We start from the raw sequence: 23,450 nt of genomic DNA, 5'->3' as shown, positions 1-23,450 counted from the left end.
AGCTGGTGTGCTCAACTGTTGATCGACGGCTGTAATTAAATTATTTATTGATGCCGACGGCATCAAGCAAAGCCACACCACAATCAAACGAGTGGGCGGTGGGGCCAACCTCGAAATTATCTTTGTAAATGTTTTGCTTATTGCATAATTAATACCATAGTATAATATAATTAACGGGTTTGGCCAGTCGGGGCCGGGAGCTTACTTGGAAATTTAGGCATTGGCGGTGGGCCAGTAGTAGTTACTAGTTAGGCATTGGCTGAGTTAACTGAGTCAGCAGCTTAGCATGGCTTCTAGTAATATTTTTATCTTATATATATTTTTTGGCTTTTTATATTATACTCAAGTTCTACGCTGCAGTGTACATTCTGGACTTTTTCGTTTAAACAAAATTTGATGGATTTTTTCTCGTGATTATGCTTTTTTTTTGGGGGGGGGGGGGGGGGGGAGGGGTATGAACTATGAAGGCGATATGGTAAAACAAAACTTTCTGGATTAAAAAAGGTTGGCAGAGATGTTTCTGTAAGTTCAAATATTATAGAAAAGGGTTGGTTTTCAGTCTAGTGTAATTTTCTGTCGGTGGTGAGGTGAAACTTTTAAGAAGGATTTGGTAGTGATGGATCGATTTCTGAATTCTTCCTCCAAATCTGGAGGTTAACAGGGGAACAAACATATTGAAGTAAATGGCTGATGGGTGCTTTTCCTTTCAATTATTCTTCTCCCCTAAGCACTCCAACTCGAAGCAATGTCTTGAATTTTCATATTAGTTGTTCGCCAAACGGTGCGGATTCTCAAGTTATATTGTCGGTTCATTTAGTTCTGTTTCTAAAATTTGAATTTGAAATATAACTTTTGCACATATGTCATGAATCCAACGGTGATAGTGTATATAAGATTTACTCTTTTTTTTATTATGGATTAATCTTTTCTAACTGACAGTGTATACACACTATTAGCGTTGGATGAATGACATTATTTTCTTTGTTATGAATCTAACGGTGATAGTATATATATTGGCAGTATATATAAGATTTACTCGTTTGTTAAATATAACATGCAAACACGAAGAAAAGAAAACCAAGAAGTATTGCAGACCATAAAATGAGGGAAATAAATATGTTTCTAAATGAAAGACCAATCTTTTCTTCTTGGAAAAAAACCATGAAGCACTCATTCAACTTTCCATTAAATTTTGATAATTGCGCGGAATTAGAAGATCCTCTCGAAAATAGAGCCTCTCGTCAATTTGATCAATTTTCTCCTTTGGACTCATCATCGAATTTTCCATGAAATTAAAACCTTTCATTTTTTAATAATCAAACCGAGTAAGAGAGGCCAACCACCTTATTGGGAAGATAGCAATAACATATGCATCAGCATAAGCAGGCACCTGGTAGTTTCACACCCCACCCCACGCAATGGATTATGGACCTACTGGCTTGCTTGCGGTGCCGGCTGCCGTAGGCCACAGCTGGGACAAGCTCATTTATTTCGTCATGAAAATGACAAGGACTTTTCTTTTCTTTATCACGGATGACATGGAAGATATCCATTAGTACTGCCTCATTAGAATTTCTCTAGATTGCTGGCCAAAGGATTTGCAAATTTTCTTTTCCTATTTGTTTCTCAAAATTGAAAATCCTTTGAAACGTACGGACGGGTGAGCAGGAATGTGAGCATTATGGTTTAAACAAAGTAATTAAAATTTCCCTAAATACTGGATATTCTTGGTATGAAAGTCTAATTTAACCTTCTATAAGACATCGTCAATTCTGGGTGTGAAAAAACCCAACTTATAAAAACGTTATAGTTGGCCATATCTAAACATCTAAACTCTTTTGAGTGCCACTTTTTTTTTTTTATTGTATGAGTGAGAAATTTTTAATTTGAAATTTCTCACCTGCGGTCCTTCTCTTTGTACTATTCAATCCATTTCTCTCATCAAGCCCTTCAATTTTTGTTCACCCATCAAAGATTCATTTGTTTATTAAATATTTTATTAACAAAAAAAAAAGAATTATAATCAAAGGCTCGTTAAATTCGCCATACACACAATCTTTTAAAGGCATGAAGGACAAATCAAACAATGGAAAGTGAAACCATTTATTATTATTGACTTTAAGTTTAGATAAGGAGGTTAGCTCAATTTAGATTATCTTTGTTGACTGGCCATGAAGAATGTAAAGTCATGTGCAGCAGGCTTATTCAGACAATAATATTCTAATATTTTAATAGTTTTGCTGCTGCCCATATCTGAGGAAAAATACACCCATGCGGAGCTTGACTTTTATTAAACAAACAAAATACAAGTATATTCGCCATGCTTTTATCTTAAAAGGAAAAGAGGGGAAAGCCAAAAGAATGATTGCCAGAGAGAAAACAAGTCATCAAATAGAAATCTTCATGCTGTGGCATCTGAATGTGGACGCCAAAATCCTTTCTTTCCAACAAGGAACTGATCCTGATACAAAGATGAAGACCAGTGAAGCGAATTGAGAGCTGAAGTTAGCTCGTTAATCATTTCCATGGTATCTTGAACTAGAAGAGTTCCTCCTGGTCTCAGTATCCGATCCATCTCCATAACTACATCTAATATGTTACACCTGAAAAGGAGAGAACATGAAAGAAAGAAAACATTTTAAAAGGAAACCATAAGTGGCGAATAGAAGATTCTTGAAACGCAGTCACAATAATGTTTTAAAAATAAATCATGAAACCATTGAAAAAAAATGTAATCCCGGAGTCAGTTGAATCGACTATTAGTCCTGTAAAAGGGTAAAACTTGTACCTTTGAGTTAGGCTTTTCAAGAGGAAACTCAAATGCAACAGATCATAAGTCCGAGGATAGGTGCTGAGTGATTCACACCAATCATGGTATGTTCCGATTAGCCCTCTGTCAAAGATAACTGGTAAGGTATCTGCCTCATGGATGGGAACCACATTCATGACCCACAGAGGTAGATCAATGAGTGCTGCAGCAAACCTGTTACCGACATTCGGAGACAAATGAGAATAATGAATCAGGAAATATGATGAGGACATGAACTTCAATTCCTCGAAAAGTAGACATTCTTTACCCTCCGTATCCTGCATTCATATCCATGACATTTCTAATGCTTGACCAATTCACGGTGAGGCCTTCAAGGTAAATGTCTGAGACAAGTGCTGACCAGTGATTTGAGTCCTCCATGAAATTCTTTTGGGAGTCTGATTCTTTAGATAAACTTGAAGGTTTGGTATTCAGTCTTTCAGGCCAGGGTGCAGGCCAGTTATAGATGCCATCTTCACTTACTGCTGGAACTGGAGGAAGACAGCCATCTAGAGGCTCGTACCTGTAAATGGAAATATTATGTAATGATCAGGTGAAGATTATGTCAAAATTAGTCAAGGTGATTAATACATCAAACTATCATAGCAATCATACCAAGAAATATTTGGCCGTCTATTTGGGTCACACAGACGTGGAATGTCTTCTTTACGTGCTTCATAGCAGGAAGACGTGACAGGCTTTTGATAGATAACTAGCCCAATCCCTAATCCATTAATGGAGGTCTTTTTGACTATCTTCCAGCAAATTGATTCAGTCAAAGCAACCATAGCTGCAAGAAACATGAACACGAGATCCACAATATTACTTGTTGCACCAAAAATCATTGCAAAGGGAAATGATAATAGATGATAAAAACGATCTAAATTAGGAACCTTGCCAGATTTTCTGATGTTCTTCATCTTTCAGGTAAACAGGTGTGGCTGACCATATAAAATACCCTCCAGGCCTAAGAATCCGGTTAATTTCGATCAAAGGTTTCCCACCTGCATTTGCTATCATTAAATTTATATCGAAACAAAAAAAAACCCAACAGACTCAATGCAGTGTAATGGATTACCATCAGCATCCCAGCGAACCCTGCATCTTGCACAATGAACCACATCATATGCGTCATTGGGAAATGTCAGCTTTTTTGTTCCTATTACAGAAAGAGTGGCAGGAATTCCTCTTTCAAGTGCAAACTGGATCTGAGCATCATGTTCATCCTTTGGAGCAAATGACAAGGTGATAACATCTTTATCCAGCAAATAACCACCAAAGCTAGCAACACCACAGCCAACATCTAAAACAACCCTCGTGTGCTTTCCCCACTGGATTACTGGTAAGATCTGAAGCATAAAGTAGAGGAGAAATCAATGACCGAGAGCCTACCACATGCTATCAGAGTCAATTACTAAAAGATTCACATGAAAACCGTAAAAGAGGAATCCAGATCCGCATTCACACCCAGAATTTGATGCACTGTCCGCCAAATTAAGCATTGTGGAAAAAAACCCAGGGAAAAGTTCATCTAAAAGCTGGTAGTTTGATCAATTCCTAAAGCTCCAAGCAAATCAAGAAGGTATCTTTGAAACAAGAGGATGTAAAGGTATCTTCAAGGCAAGAGAAGGTCAGTGCCCTATGAAGCTAAGATCCCAACTCAGACGGTGCTTCCTCTAGATCAAGTTTTGTTTGAGCAAACTCTTACAACCAGAATTACTTAAGGAAAAATCTTTCTTTCTCAGGAATCCAGGGAAAAACATGAATGAATCTGAGCAAGACATAGAAGCTGATACACCTAGACATGTTTTAACAGTTGAATGCCATCAATTTAACCACCTCAAAAGCTCGTTGAACAACTTTGCTCACAAAAAACAGTAATGCTATTGCCACTTTGTTTGCAAACTAATCTTTTTTGTGTTTTCGTTTTCATCGGGAATGAATTGAGTGTATGGCATAATTGATTGGACGACCACTCTACCATGACTTTCATCCAAACATCTCAAGAATGCTATTGCCACTATGTTTGCAAACTAATCTTTTATGTGTTTTCATTGTGCTCAGGAATAAATTCAGTGTATGACATAATTGATTGGACGGCCACTCTACCATGACTCTCATCCAAACATCCCAAAATCTAGCCGGATTCACTTAGTCTCTCCAGAATAAGTAGTCTATAATATCTAAATCTCCACTGCTAACCCACCCTTCATAAGCACTCTAGCAAAATCATCCTGAAGCTGTTTCCTTCCGGTAAATTTTATGACTACGGGAAATGTAGATACGTGGGCATGCAATCCACAATGGTGTAGCTACTTAGATATGATCGTTAATCTGATGAAGCAATAAAAATACGGGTGATGAGTTAAGACAGAACCTTTTCTATAGCTTCGACGTAGTGAGCCACACCTTCCTTGAATTGCGTACCACCCCCAGGGAAAACAAGATATTCACCAGATTTGACCACCCAATGCTGCTCCTTCTTGTATTCAACAAGCTTAGGATGAGGTACATTGTCATACCATATCTGTCAACCAAATCAAAGTCATTAGGAAGTAACACAATAGCAAGCTTCGGCAATAAAATCTTGTGCATAGATACAAGCTTGATTCTTCAAACAAAATGCACATTCCCTAATATCCAAACAAATCATATTAATGGGGGAAAAAACCCTGTTAACCATCCTAATATGAAGTTAACACTCGTTAGAGAGTTCCAGTCTGAGCAACAACTTAACTCGCCCAATATCATAACTAAGGTCAAGATTAGAAATTGAATCCAAAATGGAACTTTTCAACATTGTACAAATGATATTTTAAAAAAAATGAACTAAAAAAGAACAAAAACCCTTACCACCAAAGAGTAGGAGTATCAATCTCACCATGTCCCTGCTTTTAGGCCACGGAACCGGAGTCTTGTACCCTGGAGGCAATGGAAGCAAACACCTGGGACTCGGTCCTTTGGGGCAGTGTCTCTCCTTACGCTCCAATTTCCTGAAGGTCTTGATGGCTTTCCAATTATCCAAACAGGGTATGTAATCAACCATCCCTGGACCCTCACACAGCCGCCATCTGGGCAATGAAGATTCCATATTAGCAGCAATGAAAGTATTACTACCATTCTGGGATGGAGACTGAGGTTCACTTATGCTTATACCCGCGTAATCATACACAAAGGATTGGGAGTTAGAAATAAGGAGAAACGTTACGAAGATTAACACGACGAATAGGAACAGTAGGGAGGCATATTTTCTCTCCTTCAGGAGGCTCCGTAAGGCTGATATGGACATCCCTTTGTTCTTTCTTGACTCTTTTTTCTGTCTTTTCCCCCCCTTTTTTGGGGGCGGGGGGTTTGGAGCCTTAAGGGGAAAAGGGTTGCTGGAACCTGGTTCAGCAGATCAGGGTAGGCGATTGAGGGATGGAGGCTAAGATGAATCGATGATGATTAGGGAAAGTTAAGCTGGAATCTAGTAATGGGACTAGGGACGCGGTAACTGAAGCACTGGTGAAGGATGGTTTTGAAATGTCGTTAATTTTTTAATTATGGCTGGGTACCACCAGAAGTGGGACCCCTCTTCTGTTTATTGATTTTCTGTCAGAAATCTTTTGTTTCTTCGATTTAGCTTAGCGAGTTGCGAGTGCTCAACCAACCTTCCTGCTTTGTTAGGATTGCCATTTTTCTTCCAAAATTTTTTTTTTCTTTTTTAAAAATATATTTCTTAATCACCTCTTTATTGTACATACATCAATTATTATAATATATTTTTCTAAAAAAATCATAAAAAAATAGCAATGAGTTCTTAGTTTTTTATTGAAAAAAATATATATAAATAAATATTCACATAGCAAATTAAGTATATATATAATTTAAGAGTATTAATAAGTGTTGAGAAAAATCCTCTGTTCTTCTATCACTCAATAATTGCTGCTTGTGCATTCACTCTGTCACTTCTTGGACGCATTCAATGGTCTAATAAATTAGGGATGATTTCACAAACCTCCCTCGAGATTTTTAACAATTACAGAGAGTTTCCCTCAAATTTTAAAAATTATATATACATCCCCTACTTTTAATGTTTAGTAACAATGTAGGTTCAATGAGATAGATTTTTTTACAAAATCCTAAATTGCCCTTTTGTACAAAATTAAGAAAGAAAATGATAGTATACTCAATCATTTTTTTCTATACGTTGCATAAATCAAAAAGTCTAATCCCTAACAATTATTCAAACATAAGTTTTAAAACCAAATAGCCATCTAAAAAATTTCAAATTACATATACAATATCAATGTTTGTCACACAAAAAAGAAAAAGGAAAAAAAATACACACACAAACCTCATTGAAAACCATTTGCACTCCACAATTAAATGTCAATGCTCAAATACTTTTTCAATACAAGCTAGTCTAACATAGAACTGTCATTATAACCCTCCTATGGCCTTAAAAATATTAATATCTCAAAAGTAAAGAATAAATTATATCTCCATAATAAAATCATAATAAAAAATTTCTAATCCAATAAAAGAAATCCGTATGTAATTATTGACATTTTATAAAAGATTTTTTTGACAACAAACAAAATATGGCAAAATTTACATCTTTAGTTCTTCTAATCTTATCAATTTCATTATCTATTTTTGTATCATTGCGAGTCTATTTATTTCCTTCTAATTTGACACATAATTTGCTCTTTTTATTGATTTTGTAATTTCAATTTGCTAATATCCACAAAATTAAAAATAATAAAAAGGGTTTATATTAATTAAAAAAGATAGGAGCGATAATAGATAAGAGACAAAAAAATAATTTTTTTTGGGTTTTGTAAATTTATTGCCTTAAATTTAAAATTGTTTATCAAGTGGATGGCATTATAGGTATTTTACTATATAGGTATTTTACTATATCAATGGAGGTAAGTGTAATTTTTTAAAGTTGAGGGGAGTCGAGTAAAATTGTTAGAAACCTCAAGGGAGGTTTATGAAATTATCCCAATAAATTATTACTGCTACTACGATCACTCACAGTAAAAGAATCTTGTTTATTTATTGGGATAATTGCAGAAACCTCCCCTGAGGTTTCTAACACTTGCATTGACCTCCCCTGAACTTACTAATCCTTTGAAAATTCAGTCCAAACGATTAAAATATTATTTTAAGGAGTGAAATTAGAATTTTGTACCAGATTTGCCCTTTGTGCTATATGTCCAATGAATGACAAAGTACTACAAATCAATTAACAATTAATAAACTTTAAGGGATGTAGTTTATGAGTAAATATGCATTACCCATTTAAAATACCGACTCTTTATAAATATTTTACTTTCAAACATTTAATTTATGATAAATATATCAATGTTTGTAAGTAAAATTCAAAAAGCGTTACAATAATATTCTTACAAAAAGGAAATCGGTAGGTTATCTATTTAATATAAATTAAATATTTAAAAAAATGGCCTATAAAGTATTAATTCTTTGTGGCTTTCATCATTTAGATGAGTAAAGTATTGGCTCTTTATGGGTATTTTATTCTGAATCATTTAATTTATATTAAATACATAAATGTTTGTAATTAAAATTGAAAACATGTTACATTAATATTTTTACGGAAGGGAAACTGGTATGTTTTGTATTTAATAAAAATTAAATATTTGAGAGTAAATACAAATCTTTAATTATTGTTAAATACTCTCAAATCTTTAATACTCTCAAATATTTAATTATTGCTAAATACCAAAACCTACCCGTTTCCCTTCCGTAAAAATATTAATGTAACACTTTTTCAATTTTAATTACAAATATTTATGTATTTACATAAATTAAATGATTCAGAATAAAATACTCATAAAGAGCCAATACTTTACTCATCTAATGGATGAAAACCACAAAGAATTAATATTTTATGGGCCATTTATTTTTTTTAAAATATTTAATTTATATTAAATAGATAACCTACTGATTTCCTTTTTGTAAGAATATTACTATAACACTTTTTAAATTTTACTTACAAACATTGATATATTTATCATAAATTAAATGTTTGAAAGTAAAATATTCATAAAGAGTCGGTACTTTAAATGGGTAATGCGTATTTGCTCATAAACTACACCCGTTAAAGTTTATTAATTGTTAATTGATTTGTAGTACTTTGTCATTCATTGGACATGTAGTATAAAGGGCAAATCTGGTACAAAATTCTAATTTCACTCCCTAAAACAATATTTTAATCGTTTGGACTGAATTTGCAAAGTATTAGTAAGTCAGGGGAGGTCAGTGCAATTTTTCAAATCACAGGGGAGGTCAGTACAAGTATCAGAAACCTCAGGGGAGGTTTCTGCAATTATCCCTTATTTATTTCGTGATTCTTTTCCATCTTTTGTCCTTCGCCCAATGAACGCTGCTCTGTTCGTTGTTACTAGTAGTAGATCTTATAGGTATCTTGATTGTACTGGTACTTAATGGAACCGTTGCGATGTCTACGCGATAAATTTGTTCCTCGTGGATCCCACCTTAGATTGCTCGTTTGGACCGGTGTGTTCTGTGTTACCTCTGCGTTCGTGTTAAATTAAGTGTGCGTGTGTTTCTTCTGTCTATGAAAAAAAATGTCTACGCGATAAAAGGGACTCCAAAATAAAAAATCTGAGTTCATTACTTGCGGCCAGTGTTTAAGCAAATGCATTCAATAATTTTTCATTAGAAAGACGGAAAAATACACAGAGTTGCAGGGACGAAGAATCTTTAAAAGCCATTTAGCTATGATAATTCATTAAAGCAACACGACACGTGATCATTTTTTAGGGATAAAATTATCAAATATATTTTATAAAATCTGATTTATAGTCCTTCACATTTCACAAAATAAATTTTTTTGTTATTCACATTTCACAAAATAAAATTTTTCATCTCTCACATTTTGCAAAATGAAAATTTTCATCTCTCATTAATCATGCGTATGATAGTCTTTTCTTATTTTTGAAAACTCATATATATGTTTATTTGATTTCACTTGAACAATACAAATAGCATATAACTTATTTTTATTTAATTTCACCTGAATAAACTAATTGTAGTTAAAGATAAAATCAAATATAAATATATTATATTCTATTTGTATTGTTTAAATAAAATCAAATAGATATATACATGAATTTATAAAAAAAAAAGAAACTATTCGTACACATGATCAATGAGAGATAAAAAAATTCATTTTATGAAAGTGAGTGATGAAAAAATTCATTTTTTGAAATATAAGAGACGAAAAAATTTATTTTTGTAAAATATGAGGGACGAAAATATCGAATTATGTGAAATTTAATTTAATAATTTTGCTCCTAAAAAATATAAATTTGTAAGAGACATAAAATTATATTTTTAAAAATAAATAATAAAAAGTTTTATTTTGTAAAAGGTTAGAAACGTTTTGAGTGATTTTCCCTTACCTAAAAGTAGGATAAGCGGTCATTTATGGCAAGCAAGACGACAGTCCTTCAAGCAAAGAGCTTTCATGTGCCGTAGGTGGCGATGGGGTATGTTGGCCCTTGGGAGAGCGGATGGACGGCATTACTTGCCCATTTTCCAAGTGCCAAATAACATGATATGTTCCCAAATTCACTCTTGAATTAATGAAGCTTGTAACTTTGTAAATCTCAGCTTCGCATCTATATAAACTGACTTGAACCATCAAAATCTCTTTTTCACCTTGAAAATCACATATACCCTGTTTAAATAAGCTAGAAACATGAATGAACAGCTTCACGTTCACGATAAAGATGTGGCGCTATGCCTTGCTGACAGTCTTCTTTATGACAGTTAAAGGAGAAGGGATATCGATGATAACACTGTACAAGCACAAAATTTGGCAGCTTTTTCATATCCTGCTTTTCTCATCAGGGCGCCAAAACCCTTTCCTCCCAACAAGAAACTGTTCCTGATGTACAGTGATTGACCAATGCAGTGATTGCAGAATTGAACCAACCTTGGTAATCATTTCTGTGGAGTCTTGGACTAGAAAAATACCTCCTGGTCTTAGCACCCGATCGACTTCCACAACTACATCTACGATGCCACATCTAAGTGGAAACAGAAAAAGTACAAGTCCTCAGAAAATTTGACTTCGCAACGAAGATGGAGGAGGAGCGTGCATGAAAACTTAGATGGATAATGGATGATTTAGAACTTTGATTTGTAACTTTTATGCACGAAATGGTAGAAGATATGATGCTTTTACCTTTGAGTCAAGTTTCTGAAGAGGAAACTGGAATGCAGAAGATCATATGCTCGAGGATAAGTGCTGAGGGACTCGCACCAGTCATGGTATAATCCTATCAGGCCCCTATCAAAGATAATCGGTAAAGTATCTGGAGCATTGATTGGAACCACATTAATCACCCATATTGGTAGATCAATGAGAGCAGCAGCAAACCTATAACCCATGATCAGGAAGAACTGAGATTCTGAACAGCTAAATATAGTGGAACACAGAAACAGCTTCTCGTTTTAACTTTCTTACCCTCCATAACCAGCATTCATGTCCATCACATTTCTAACCCTTGACCAGTTTATAGAAAGGCCTCCAATATAAACATCTGAGACAAGGGCAGACCAATGCTTTGTGTCCTCGTTGAAGATTTCTGCAGCATCTGGTTCACTCGATAGGCTTGCAGGTTTACTGTTTAACCTTTCAGGCCACGGTGCCGGCCAGTTGTAATTATCACCAGTGCCTGTTATCGGAAGTGACTGAAGACATCCATCCAGATGCACGTACCTTTAACCAGAAATTCAATGTTCAGATGAAGTGATAAGGATCATAAAATGACAATTGGTAGCAATTGAGAGCACCATCAAACTATGTAAATGTACCATGAACTATTTGGTCTGTTGTTCTGATCGCACAAAGGTGGATTATTTTCTTTTCTATTAACATAGCAAGAAGATGAAACAGGCTTTTGGTAAATAACTAGACCAACTCCTGATGAATCAAAAAAGGTCTTGTTCACCGTCGTCCAGCAGATTGCTTCAGTTAGTGCAACCATTGCTGCAAGAAACATGGTAAAAACTCATAATATGAGATACAGTTGTTACCACAGTAAGCATCTTAACATTCTTTTTTCCAGTCTGCACTTTTGAGAGTAGTCAAATATGACAACTGTTAAACTGCTAACTGAATTATGTGATAACAATATGGTATGCCTTTGCAAATTTCAGGTGAAGTAAATAGTCATAAAAAGTTAAAATAATAGCAAAAGAATAATGTTGAGGGTAAACCTTTCCAGACATTCTGATCTCTTTCTTCCTTTCTGTAAACTGGTGTAGCAGACCATATAAAATATCCTCCTGGCCTAAGAATCCTATTTAGCTCCATCAAAGGTTTTCCACCTGTGGGTTTCACTCAATCACCTGATTATTGGATCTTAATCAAAATACTATGGATAGAAGCATGAAACTTTATAAAACAATTTCCTACCATTTGCATCCCAGTGAACCCTACATCTTGCACAGTGAATGACATCATAAGCATTATCTGGAAATGTCAACCTTTGGGTTCCAATGACAGATAGAGTAGCAGGAATTCCCCTTTCAAGTGCAAACTGTATCTGAGCTTCATGTTCATCCTTTGGAGCAAATGACATAGTAGTAACATCTTTCTCCAACAAATAACCTCCAAAACTAGCAACACCACAACCAACGTCTAAAACAACTCTAGTGTGCTTTCCCCACTCAATAGTTGGTAGAGTCTGGAGAAAGTAAAGAATCAATTCTGGAACAGGAGTGACAGTGGTGAAGCAAAAATAACACAGCAAATCACATTGATGCGTTCTTCTATTGCTTTATTCTGACCAGAAAATATAGAGAATCGAAATAACTACTTTTTTTCATGCTTTACCAATTGTTCCCCCAAGTATGCAACATATCAAAGAAAAACCTCAGCTTCATAACGAGAGAAACACCACCACCTATACTATACATCATACACCAAGGAAGCCCAGAAAGAAATCTAATTGCTCTCAGTTATCTGATTCTGATATAGTTTGCATGGTTGCCACTGTGCAAAACAGTTTGTATGCATTGCAATCAAATGCTAACACTACCATCAGAATCTGCAAGTCTGAGTTTCAGTTTCGCTCAAGCCTCTCTTTGGCTTTCACCTTGGTGGGGCATTATGCAGGAGGAAACCATTTGTATAAACTGATGATAATCAACGTGAAACAGGAAACAGTGGCTATTATGACCATCATATGGAGGCCTGAAGAAACAGCATTCTTAATAGATACATACTCATAAATTGAATTTTCCCATCCAATTGCAGATAGAATAAAATTTCTCACCCTGCAAACCTAGAGCAGATCTTTTGATGCGTTACCTTTTCTATGGAGTCAATGTAGTGTCCAACTCCATCTTTAAATTGTGTACCACCCCCAGGAAAAACAAAATAATCATCAGATTTCACCACCCAACGCTGGTCCTTCTTGTACTCAACGAGCTTTGGGTGTGGAACATTGCTATACCATATCTGTCCAACAAATTGAGAACAGTCACTATCTAAACACTGAAAGATGTATCCATTAGCAGTCACAATTTAAAGAGCTAAAGCATACTCCACTAGCCTCATTCACGGAAATAGAATTAATACAGATCAAACTATAAGAGTTATTACTCTCCCTGCAGTTACATATTCTGTCCTTCTCAAAGACTATTCATTCTTACACAAACTTTGCAGGCCAAGAAGTCAAAGAAATAAGAGAATTCCAGGGCACTAATTGGTAAATGTCATTGTTTCTGCTAGACTAGATATGTTTGGGCTTAGTCTCATGATGTATGAGTTTCGATTCCCAATTGCTTAAAGATGTTACACGCAAGCAGGGAGAACATTTACACAAGCAATTAGTAAACAAATTTACAATGTACTTGAATTTTTCTACAGGATATGCAAAAAAGATTAAAATTTAGCAGCTTGCATTACAGGTTCGCTCTATTAAACCACGCCTCGGAATCCAAGTATAAAATGCGGATCAATAAATAGGGTTGTCTAGTAGTAATCAAATAAGCGAAATCCTTAAGAGTTATTTTAAAAGCGCGTTTATTTGCCGTAAACCGCATCTGCTTTAATACGACCTCTGACATAATCAGGAACATGCACATGAATATTTTTACAAGTAGTGCCACTTTTAAGTGTACATCCCTTCAAAGCTAAATCTTACCAGAACATAAAGTAAACAACATCCTTGTGGACCAATCAATCAGTACTTCTTAAAGGGACTATCCAAAAGCAGAGCAATATCTTATCTTTCAACTTAGATTTGGCAACTTCCAATATCGTACAATACTACTTGATCCAAGAAAGTAAAAGCCCACCCCACAAAGAGAGAGAGAGAGAGAGAATGAACCACAAAAAAAAAAAAAAAAAATCTTACCAACAAAGTAGTAACAAGCTCACCATGTCCCTGCTCTTAGGCCACGGAACTGGAATCTTATAACCCTTGGGTAAAGGCACCAAACACGTGGGATTGGGGGTGGGGCAATGCCTTTCCCTATGCTCCATATGCCTCCTGGATGGTAAGGCCTTGATGGCCTTCCAGTTATCCAGACAGGGTATGTAATCAGCCCCAGAACCCTGACACAGCTTCCATTTAAACTCATATTGACCACTCGGGGTACTACTGCTACTATTGACAAAATCCTCTTGATTCTGTGATGGTGGGGCAGTGGATATTATTACTATTGAGCTATCGATGGGAGGGGCAGCTGCATCTTTTGAAGGAAGTGATTTTGGAAGGGACGCAGTTTGAGTTGGCGTGAGATCGCCAGAGGTGATGTAGATTGGGGACTGAGAATTGGAGATGAGAAAAAGAGCAGCAACGATCAGTAATACGAAGAGGAGGAATATGAACGGGTATTTTCTCTCTTTCAGGAGGTTTTGCATTGTTGCTATTGCCCTTTTTTTTTTTGGGCTTTTGGTGATTAATTAGTATAAGAGAGTGGAACGGTGGATATGCAGTATCCAATTGAATGAATATATTTATGGGGTGGTTGTGAAATTGGAATCTTTATGAATTATGAGGGTGGGGTGGGGGCGGGGGCGGGCGGGGGCCGTCGGCGTCAAAGAGGATTCGAATAGGAAGGAAGAGGTGAAAAGGAAACGCCGAGGGAAAGGAGGTAAAAAGGGATCCGATATGGGGATGCTTAGTCGACTGCAGTGCTGGCTGGGGGAGGAAGATTTGAAATGTCGTTATTTGAGGTGACAAGTGGGGTCCTCTTCTGAGTGAATCTCTCCCTTCCTCCCTCCCTGTATTCTATGGTGGCGGGTTATGAAAAGCGTGGTCCTTCCATGCATTGCAGGTGGACAGCGTTGAGTTTAGAGCTGTTAATCGAGCCGAGTACTTGGCTGCCGAGCTCGACTCGAGTTTAATTCGAGCCGAGCTCTACTCGAGCTCGTTAGGAAAACGAGCTTTAAAATGTGTTCGAACTCGGCTCGTTAAATGTACATGTGGCTCGAGCTCGAGCTCGAGCTTGACTCGTTTATCACAAACGAGTCGAGCTTCACGAGCTCAAGCTCGAGCTCGTGCAAATTAACCTTAATAAAAATCTATAATTTTTAATTTTTATAATTTTAATTTCTAAAATGACAAATATGCCCTTCATTAACGAGTTCTAACGAGTTACTCGAGTATCAAACGAGCTGAGCTTACTCGGCTCGTTAACTAAACGAGCATGTTTCGAGCTCGAGCTCGACTCGTTAACCAAAATTAACGAGCCGAGCTCGAGCCTTAACGAATCGAGCTCTAACGAGCTTTCGAGCTACTCGATTGACTTAACAGCTCTAGTTGGGTTCATATTTTAATAAAAAGTTTGGCTTTGTTGAAAACCGGTTATCAAGCTTTGGCTTCTTAAAAACTCGTTTGAGTTTGCTTCGCCAACTGCTCAGAATTGAAGTTGAACGGCATTTTATATTTGATAGCTTTCAAGCAAATAAATAAGTTAAATTTAAATAAAATTTTAAATTTTGAATAAGCAATTTTTTTGTTGGCTCATGTGTTTTTATATTTGATAGCTTTTAAGTAAATAAATAAATCAAATTTGAATAATATTTTAATTTTTAAATAAGCAAATTTTCTGTTGGCTCATGTGTTTTCTCTTGCTGGCTATTCCCGTGACAATATATCATACATCTATATCTATATGTATTACAAGGAGAGTTTTTTGAATGGTTAAATAAGAATTATAACTCCTCGTTCTTTTTTATAGAATTTAAATTTTTTTTAATGGTTATATATTCTTTCATGTCTTTTGAATTTAAAAGTAAGAAATAGCCCACTTATATAGGAATTTAATTTGAAATTTATTAATGTGAGGATAAATAAAGAGAAAAACCACCAACCGTACTACAAGTAAAAAAGTAAATAACAATATTTTACTCTTCAACTTAGTAATCCTAATTAAAATGGCAAATTATATAGAAAACAAAAAAAATAATATTCATTGGTCATGAATTTAAAATATCAATAATGGTACCATTTGTGAATTCTAAATCATGAAATCACTAAATAGAAAACAAAGTACTACTAGGCTAAAAAACAAATTATGGATTTATAGGGTTTGGAAGAATGGTGACGCAAAAAGAATAGGAAATTGGGTGGCAAAGATAGAAAGTTAGAAACTAGCTATAAACGAGAGAAAGAGAATAGCAAAAAGTTAAAAGAGTGGTGGGAAAAATTAAAAAATGAAATTAAACTAGTACAAGATTGGACGAAAAAAAAGGAGAAGAAAGAATGAGATTGCAAGGTTACGACAAGAAAGATGATATCATGATAAGAGATCTGAAAGTAGAAAGTCGCAGATAACCAATTAACAGGTAAGAAAGAATGGAAATGGTGAAAGTTTTTCAATAATTTTGAAAATTTTAAAAACACATCTTACAAAGATTATTTTAAATTTATATTAAAATTTACGAAGAGCATTATTATATAAGCACTCAACAATTTTAGGATTACAAGATAAGAGAAAATTTTCTAAAATTGAGGAAAATGAATTAGTTATACTTTATATTTTTAATGTTAAAAATTTTAATATGTGGGTATAACATGATATATTGATAAATAAGTTTACAATTACTATATCATATAAATCATTTTAAATTAAATTATTTTATTAAATTGTTATCATGTATTGACAGACAATAGGTTAAAAAATTTGATTTCAACTTATTTAAGATATTAAAAATAAGAAAGTCCATTTTGTACTTATGAAATAAACATTTTTATTAAACATGTTAAGCATATACTGCTTTGAATTTTTTTTTGCCTTTTTCAAATATTTTATCCTATACTATAATATATAAATATTGTTTTGAATTGAAATATAAATTTGTACATAGCATGAGTCAGAATGCTAGTGTGACTGCATGCATAGGGTCTGTGATAGTTTATAAAAAGGCACTTTACTAATAAAGCTTTTGACAAAGTATTTATTAAGTGTTTAAATACTTTTAAGTTTAAGTATATTATTTGAATATATAATTTAATAAATATTTATTATATTAAATAATGTGTAATTTAAAAAAATTTTAAATAGAATTATTTTTTTTATTTAATTCATAATATAGAATACAATGATTAAATTTAATTTTTTTTTAAATCGTAAAAATTATTCTAAAAACACCAAATTTGAACTTTTAGTAAAATATTTTTAACAGCAAAAACTCCGCTTATAATTTTATAGAATAACGTTCATCAAACCCCTCAAAACTCCTTTTCGTATCCAAAAATATTCTTTTTTATCAAAAACACCCCAATCCCTAATGAAACCTTAGTCAGGCAGCTACTTGCTTAATGGGTCATTGCCTTCAATTGCAATCTCTTACTAAAAACCAAGTTTCAACTTTTAGTTTCACCCTTAAAAACCCCGAACTCTAATTTCTGTTATTAGTTTCGCCATTAAAAATCCGAACTCTTATTCTACCGTTTTGCATTATGACACTACCAACTAATCAACTTATTTATAATTCCTTCCTTGTTAATTGGAAAACCCCGCTTGTACAATAATCCGTAGCCACAAATCTTGATTCCCGAGTTCTTTGTATACCTGGTGCAGCCTAACAAGGCTAGGCTTCACGAATGGAGCTCACTCCTCACTTCGTAAACACTGAAAAACAAGGCGCACCATGATTAATCCTGGGTTAAGCGTCCCAACCATATGAATGACAAAAATCAGAGCCAGGACCAAAACAACTTGAATGAGCAACTAAGCAAAACAATAGAGACAACATGCTCATGCACTATACTATCTAACACCGTTACGCGAAAACTGCCGAAGAGCATTAGTCCAATAAACAAAAATTTGCCTGGTAAATGAATCCTGGTTGTCGCCATATACACTCCTTCAAACGCTCAATTGGAAAAGATGAGGCAAGAAAAAAGAAAGAGAAGGCCAATGCATAGACGGACAGCATTTTTAGTCTGTCATGCCATGTCCAGAGTTCTCCACATCAATTTCTCCCATTCCAGTATCTTCCTCCTCTTCACTATCTTCATCACCGCTAACCTCCTCATTCTCTTGACCTAGCTTAGCCATATGTTCAGCAAGCAATTTATCATCCCGCTCGCTCACCTAAAAAGTGAACCACATCACATATTATATAGAAGATAGTAAACAAGGTAGAGAATGAACTGGAAGAAATTATGATATACAACTCCAGGATCAGGACAGCTTAAATTTCCATGACGCAAAATTCAAGGGAAAAAAAATTGATGCTCACCACTCTAGGTGCCTCCTTAACAGAAAGTTTACCCTTGTGGCGTTCTATCTCTTCAGTACAAGCGTCAATTGCTTTGTAGAGAATAGCAATCCCTTGCTCCTGCAGTATGAAATACACACAAAAGAATTAGTGGGAATAAGTGGTCATGCTCAACCTCTACACGTGTGCAGAAACTTCTTTGATATTGAAATAGCTATTAATTCACTTTTTCTCTGTTCTTACCGCATCGTCATTTTCCCTAATTTTTGAACAATTCTCTCTATTCATACTAAATCTTAAAAACTATAATTACTAATCATTCATTTATTTATGATAGTGCCTGATGAAATCATGCTGAATTCTATTCTTGTCCCAATTAAGCTTCACACACAAAACTCAAAAACTAGAAACAAACAAAACATTTGTTCATGAGCAAATGTGTCGAGAGGTTAAAAAGTCGAGAAAAAAGATACAGCAGTACTGTTGAATACACTGTCATGCTATGAATTGTAAAATTGTGCTGTATAACTTTTGGAAAATAGATTTTTAAAAGAGTCTGTCTACATGTATCATTGAATTTATTATAATTAACAAAATTGTGTAGAGTTAAGAATTAGTTAACTTTTAAAGGCCACAAATTAAACAGGAAAAAACCACCCCAGAATGCAAAGTATGGATATAGCTGGTAGAAACAATCAGCAGATGCGTATTTGTTTGCTCCTCTCTTTAACGCCATAAATGATGGCCGACACATAGCTAGACATGCATAATGATTTAACAAAGATGTATCTGAAAATAAATAAGACCACAACATGTACTTAGCTAACTGATTTACTCCATAAAGATGGTTTGAACAATGCTATATTTCAGGCAAACACCAAATTACTAAATTAGTATACCTTGTCAAGGGTCTGGGTGTTGAGAACATAGGCTGGAGGAGCAACAAGTTTAATTTTAACAGGGCAATCCTTGTTCCCTGCAGCTTCAGCTTTACGCATTGCTTCCTGTGGAGTGAAAGACCAATTATAATTATTCCTAATTCTGGAGTAAAGAGTTTTGCACAGTAGAATGATAATTTGCTTAAAATGGCATTTTAAGCATAGAGAAAGATGCTGGATGAGATGAGCAATATGACCTTAATGTGAAGAACACCATCAAATTGAAAACATTTCATCTCGATATCTGCACGAATCTTCAATGGTTGTGGTGTCATTCTTCTACGAATGTTTTTCACCAACGCATCTTTTACTTCCTCTGAGATGGCAGGAACCACCTTAGACACCTACAGAATGATGACAAGACAAAATCCCTAGTCACAATTATGAAGAAGGAAGTAGGATGGGGAATCTGAAAACTGAGCAGGGACTACCTCTTGGCCATCAGGTCCAACTTCTTTAACTTCACGAGTAAGCGAATTAAGAACTGAATCTGGATCGCTAACAATCAATTTGAATGCCTGCAACATTAATTAATGATACCCAAACATTAAATTCACTTACACATTAAGAAACAATATACATCCGTCAAGATGCCATCCAAACTCTTACCTCAAAAGCATGACCATATTTTCTGTATAAAGGCCAGCCAACATGAATATATAGATCCTGCCATGGACAATTTGCATTACAAAAATAGCAAACTTAAATGAAGATGAGAAAGTATCGCAAAACACACACACAATTTCATCTTACTTTTGAATTCTGTAACAAAAGTGATACATTAAAACCTTTTTTAAAAAAATAATAAAAAAAGGAACGCAAAGGAGGAAAAATGTTGCAAGAGAAGCTAGCCACTTTGCATCATTAATAGTTCATAAGCTTCTCGAAACACATGACAAGAACACTAGTATAGAGACAAAAGAAGTTCAACATTCCAGAAGTAATTTTCGTCAATAAGGTTTTTTCACTACACAAGATGGGCTGACATGCTACCTAACAGTAGGACCTGACTTACTGTTACAATTACCATCTTCTTTCCCCCTGTCCACTGCAATGATTCGTTAATTCAGTTGTTTCTTCTGCACAAGTAGGGTACCCGAGTAGAGGAAGCTTATCAGATAAGAGTTTGATCTAATCACTAATTATTTGTGCCAAGAATTCCAGTCCAGTAAAACACTACTCACAATCTCAGCGCATCACATTATACAATTGATTTGCAATTCATATCCCACCAAAGCTGCTAAGTGTTAGTATAGTAAATAGTTCAATAATTTCCAATAACCACAAATCTGATCTCAAGAAAAATAAGATCACAAACTTAAGCCACCCCTCTACACCGACTGCTAAAATCAACCATAAAACTCCTTTGCACCCCCTCTCCCCCCCAAAAAAAATAAAAGACGAAGAAAAATTCAGTAAATGAACCCATTAAAGATACCAATTCGACGATGCGCTTCTCGCCCAAATTAAAAGAAGTTAAACAAGCCCAAAAGCGCCTTAAACGTCGCATTTCTATAGCCAAAGCCAAACAAATGTATCGAATTGTTAAGAGCAAAATACCTCAAGGTCAATCTTCATGGTCTCGGCGACATGGCGCATGATGGAATGCACAAGCTTGCTTTTATTGTACCTCTCTTCGCAAGCCTGAATGTCCTCTTCAGAAACCCTTCTTTTGCTGAGATCGATGTATCCTTTTTCTTTGTCAACCCTAAGAACCATGACGGGTTCGATTCGACCCACTTTTATTAGACTGCTGATACTCCGAATCCGACGACGAGAGAGTTCCGAGAACAAGATCATACCCTCGATGTTGTTGTACTCCAGCAAAGACACGTAAGCACCGCTGTCGGCCATGCTCTTGACCTGTATCATGACGGCCTGGTCGACCTCCGGGTATCTAGCTTCGTACATCCGGCACTCTAGATTCGGCGTGTTCGTCGACATAGCTTCTGGGACGGATCGCTTGGGGGATAGGGTTTCCTTTTTTTCCCTGATTGATTTGGGTATGCAGGGAGGAGGATTAGAGATTAGGGGGAAGTTAGGGTTTGTGTCGTTGCTGGGGGTTTTTGAAGGTTCTTTCTTTTTCTTTTCGTGAGAGGCTGGGTTTTGTGACTTTGTGGAGCGTTTAATGGCTACTGCTGTCCGATTGGTTGCTTCTCTTTTTTTTACTCATATATGGGCATGTACTGGATAATATCAGACACTTCCCTTTAGATTTTTTATAATATTATTTGGCACCCTATAAGTTTTAAAATATCACTTACCTCGTTTAATAGTATTAATATAATACGAGTATGTTAATCCTTATTTAAGTTATAATTTACATATCAAATAAATAGAATTCAAAAAAAATTAAAGAATAAAAAACAAAAATCACTTTTTCTCCTCTACTTTTCCAACAATCTCATTTGGTTTGTCCTTTTAGATGATTAGGTGATATTCTCATTTGATATGGCTTTGATTTAATTCTTTTAATGATTTTGCATAACTCGAAGACTTGCGTCATTGGGTTGATAAGAGATGTAAAAGAATAGGGCCGAAGTTGATTTTATACGTATAGAATGGAATTGAAAATAGTGCATTTCTTTACAATTACTATTTTTAGGATCTAGTATAATTTTGTAGTTGTGATGGTGCTATCATAAATAGTTTTGAAGGTAACAATACCTTGATAGTTCTTGGAATAAGCAAGGCTCTGTTTGGATTGGCCATTTTTTCAAAAATAAGTTTTTCAAATACAATATGCTATAGTAATATACAATAACTCAAAAAACATCTCATCCATACAATATATCAAATATATCAAAAAAATTTTATAGTAAAAAATTTTCATATACACTGTTACAGTAAATTTTTTTAAAATACCCCAAAAAATAGTTAATCCAAACGGAGCGCAAAGTAATATAGAAGTACATATATACATATATATTTTTTGAACAAAAAAGAGCAAAGGGGTAGTTTACTAGCTTAGGGTTTTCATTTAAGATTTATGATGTTTTTTAAGGTTTTGTTACACAAATAATAAATGTAAGGCAGTTAAGTCATATATTTAAAACTTCAAGGGTGTTAAATAAGATTAATAAAAACTTTAGAGGAGGTTTCTAATATTATCCCAATAACACAGGGATTATTGGACTTCAGATGACCTTTCGATGACTTTAGAGGAGGTAACAATACCTTTTTGTGATGAATTTGAAATAAAAACACTAATTAGACAAATCGAAAGGTCATCGAAAAATGTTCTAAAAAATTTTGCTAAAAAATGTCAAGGAAATATTTCTGTTCATTTGTTTGTAAAAAAGAAAAGAAAAAAAAAGAAACAATTAGAGAATAGCTTATTAAAATTCAGAGTAAGAAAACGTGAAAATTAGAGACAAAATAGTAAGTACTCATCAAATTCTAGTAATGTACTAATCCTAAGTTACATTCCTACACTAGTGATAAAATTAGTTATAACCCACTATTTTAAAGTTTTTAATTAGATTTTATGTATTAAAATAAATACACAAATCTAGAAAAAAAATGGGAAGTTTGAAAGATATTGAGAGGATTTATGCTAAAAACCCTCTCTGCAATACATATAGATATAGATGTTGTAAAGACACGTATGCATTTCTTATTTTCTTTTTCTATTCCATTTCAGGAATAAGAATGGAGACATACTATATAATCATGACCAACAGGCCAACACGATCACTCAGCTTTAGATTAGTCAATTGGTACACTCTATTTCACCAGGTATAAGCAGTCAAATACCTGAATTAGATTTGGTCGTCACAATTTTCTGAATCGAGTTTTTTGCTTTATCCAATTCCCCTTTAATCCTTATCTCTTCAATTTGACAATCTTTTCTTAAGACTGGGAGCAATTGATCCTTTTAACTCGGTCTGATGACCAGAATCACTACTTTTCTTTTAATCCCCCAAGCCCAAGTGCTATACTTTTGTATGTTGGCAATGTTGTGGGGTTTATCAAA

The 23,450-nt window shown here is 34.7% G+C and overlaps 3 protein-coding genes across 5 annotated transcripts; all 3 read right to left on the bottom strand.

Moving 5' to 3' along the window:
• Positions 1-2,254: 2,254 nt before the first annotated feature.
• On the bottom strand, positions 2,255-6,321 carry LOC140003862 (probable methyltransferase PMT23). 2 transcript variants are annotated; one of them, XM_072078365.1, is made up of 9 exons: positions 6,018-6,321; positions 5,691-5,880; positions 5,187-5,336; positions 3,888-4,158; positions 3,703-3,813; positions 3,425-3,599; positions 3,078-3,332; positions 2,789-2,983; positions 2,255-2,603 (listed from the first exon to the last, which is right to left on the bottom strand). In XM_072078365.1, the coding sequence occupies exons 2-9, from the start codon at positions 5,853-5,855 to the stop codon at positions 2,402-2,404; spliced, it is 1,524 nt and encodes a 507-aa protein (XP_071934466.1). In that variant the 5' UTR covers positions 5,856-5,880; positions 6,018-6,321; the 3' UTR covers positions 2,255-2,401. The 2 variants fall into 2 exon arrangements, with proteins under 2 accessions (XP_071934466.1, XP_071934465.1); XM_072078364.1 differs by having other exon boundaries at positions 5,691-6,321.
• A 4,082-nt stretch (positions 6,322-10,403) lies between these two features.
• On the bottom strand, positions 10,404-14,889 carry LOC113733447 (probable methyltransferase PMT23). The gene is made up of 8 exons (XM_072078361.1): positions 14,241-14,889; positions 13,167-13,316; positions 12,270-12,540; positions 12,071-12,181; positions 11,666-11,840; positions 11,316-11,570; positions 11,034-11,228; positions 10,404-10,875 (listed from the first exon to the last, which is right to left on the bottom strand). Exons 1-8 carry the CDS (start codon positions 14,724-14,726, stop codon positions 10,674-10,676), a joined length of 1,845 nt encoding a protein of 614 aa, XP_071934462.1. The 5' UTR covers positions 14,727-14,889; the 3' UTR covers positions 10,404-10,673.
• Positions 14,890-17,700: 2,811 nt separating this feature from the next.
• On the bottom strand, positions 17,701-21,629 carry LOC140036538 (eukaryotic translation initiation factor 2 subunit alpha homolog). Of its 2 annotated transcripts, XR_011840113.1 has the most exons (8): positions 21,035-21,629; positions 20,084-20,140; positions 19,906-19,992; positions 19,672-19,818; positions 19,436-19,540; positions 18,558-18,656; positions 18,144-18,409; positions 17,701-17,944 (listed from the first exon to the last, which is right to left on the bottom strand). XR_011840113.1 is itself a non-coding variant. In XM_072078363.1 (7 exons), the coding sequence occupies exons 1-7, from the start codon at positions 21,416-21,418 to the stop codon at positions 18,254-18,256; spliced, it is 1,035 nt and encodes a 344-aa protein (XP_071934464.1). In that variant the 5' UTR covers positions 21,419-21,629; the 3' UTR covers positions 18,057-18,253. The 2 variants fall into 2 exon arrangements, 1 of the variants encoding a protein (XP_071934464.1); XM_072078363.1 differs by lacking the exon at positions 17,701-17,944 and having other exon boundaries at positions 18,057-18,409.
• Between the last annotated feature and the right edge of the window lie 1,821 nt (positions 21,630-23,450).

Source organism: Coffea arabica, chromosome 2e (genome assembly GCF_036785885.1).
Source record: "Coffea arabica cultivar ET-39 chromosome 2e, Coffea Arabica ET-39 HiFi, whole genome shotgun sequence".
NCBI lineage: Eukaryota > Viridiplantae > Streptophyta > Magnoliopsida > Gentianales > Rubiaceae > Coffea > Coffea arabica.
The sequence above is the reverse complement of the archived record's forward strand: the minus strand, read 5'-3'. Positions and strand labels throughout refer to the sequence as shown.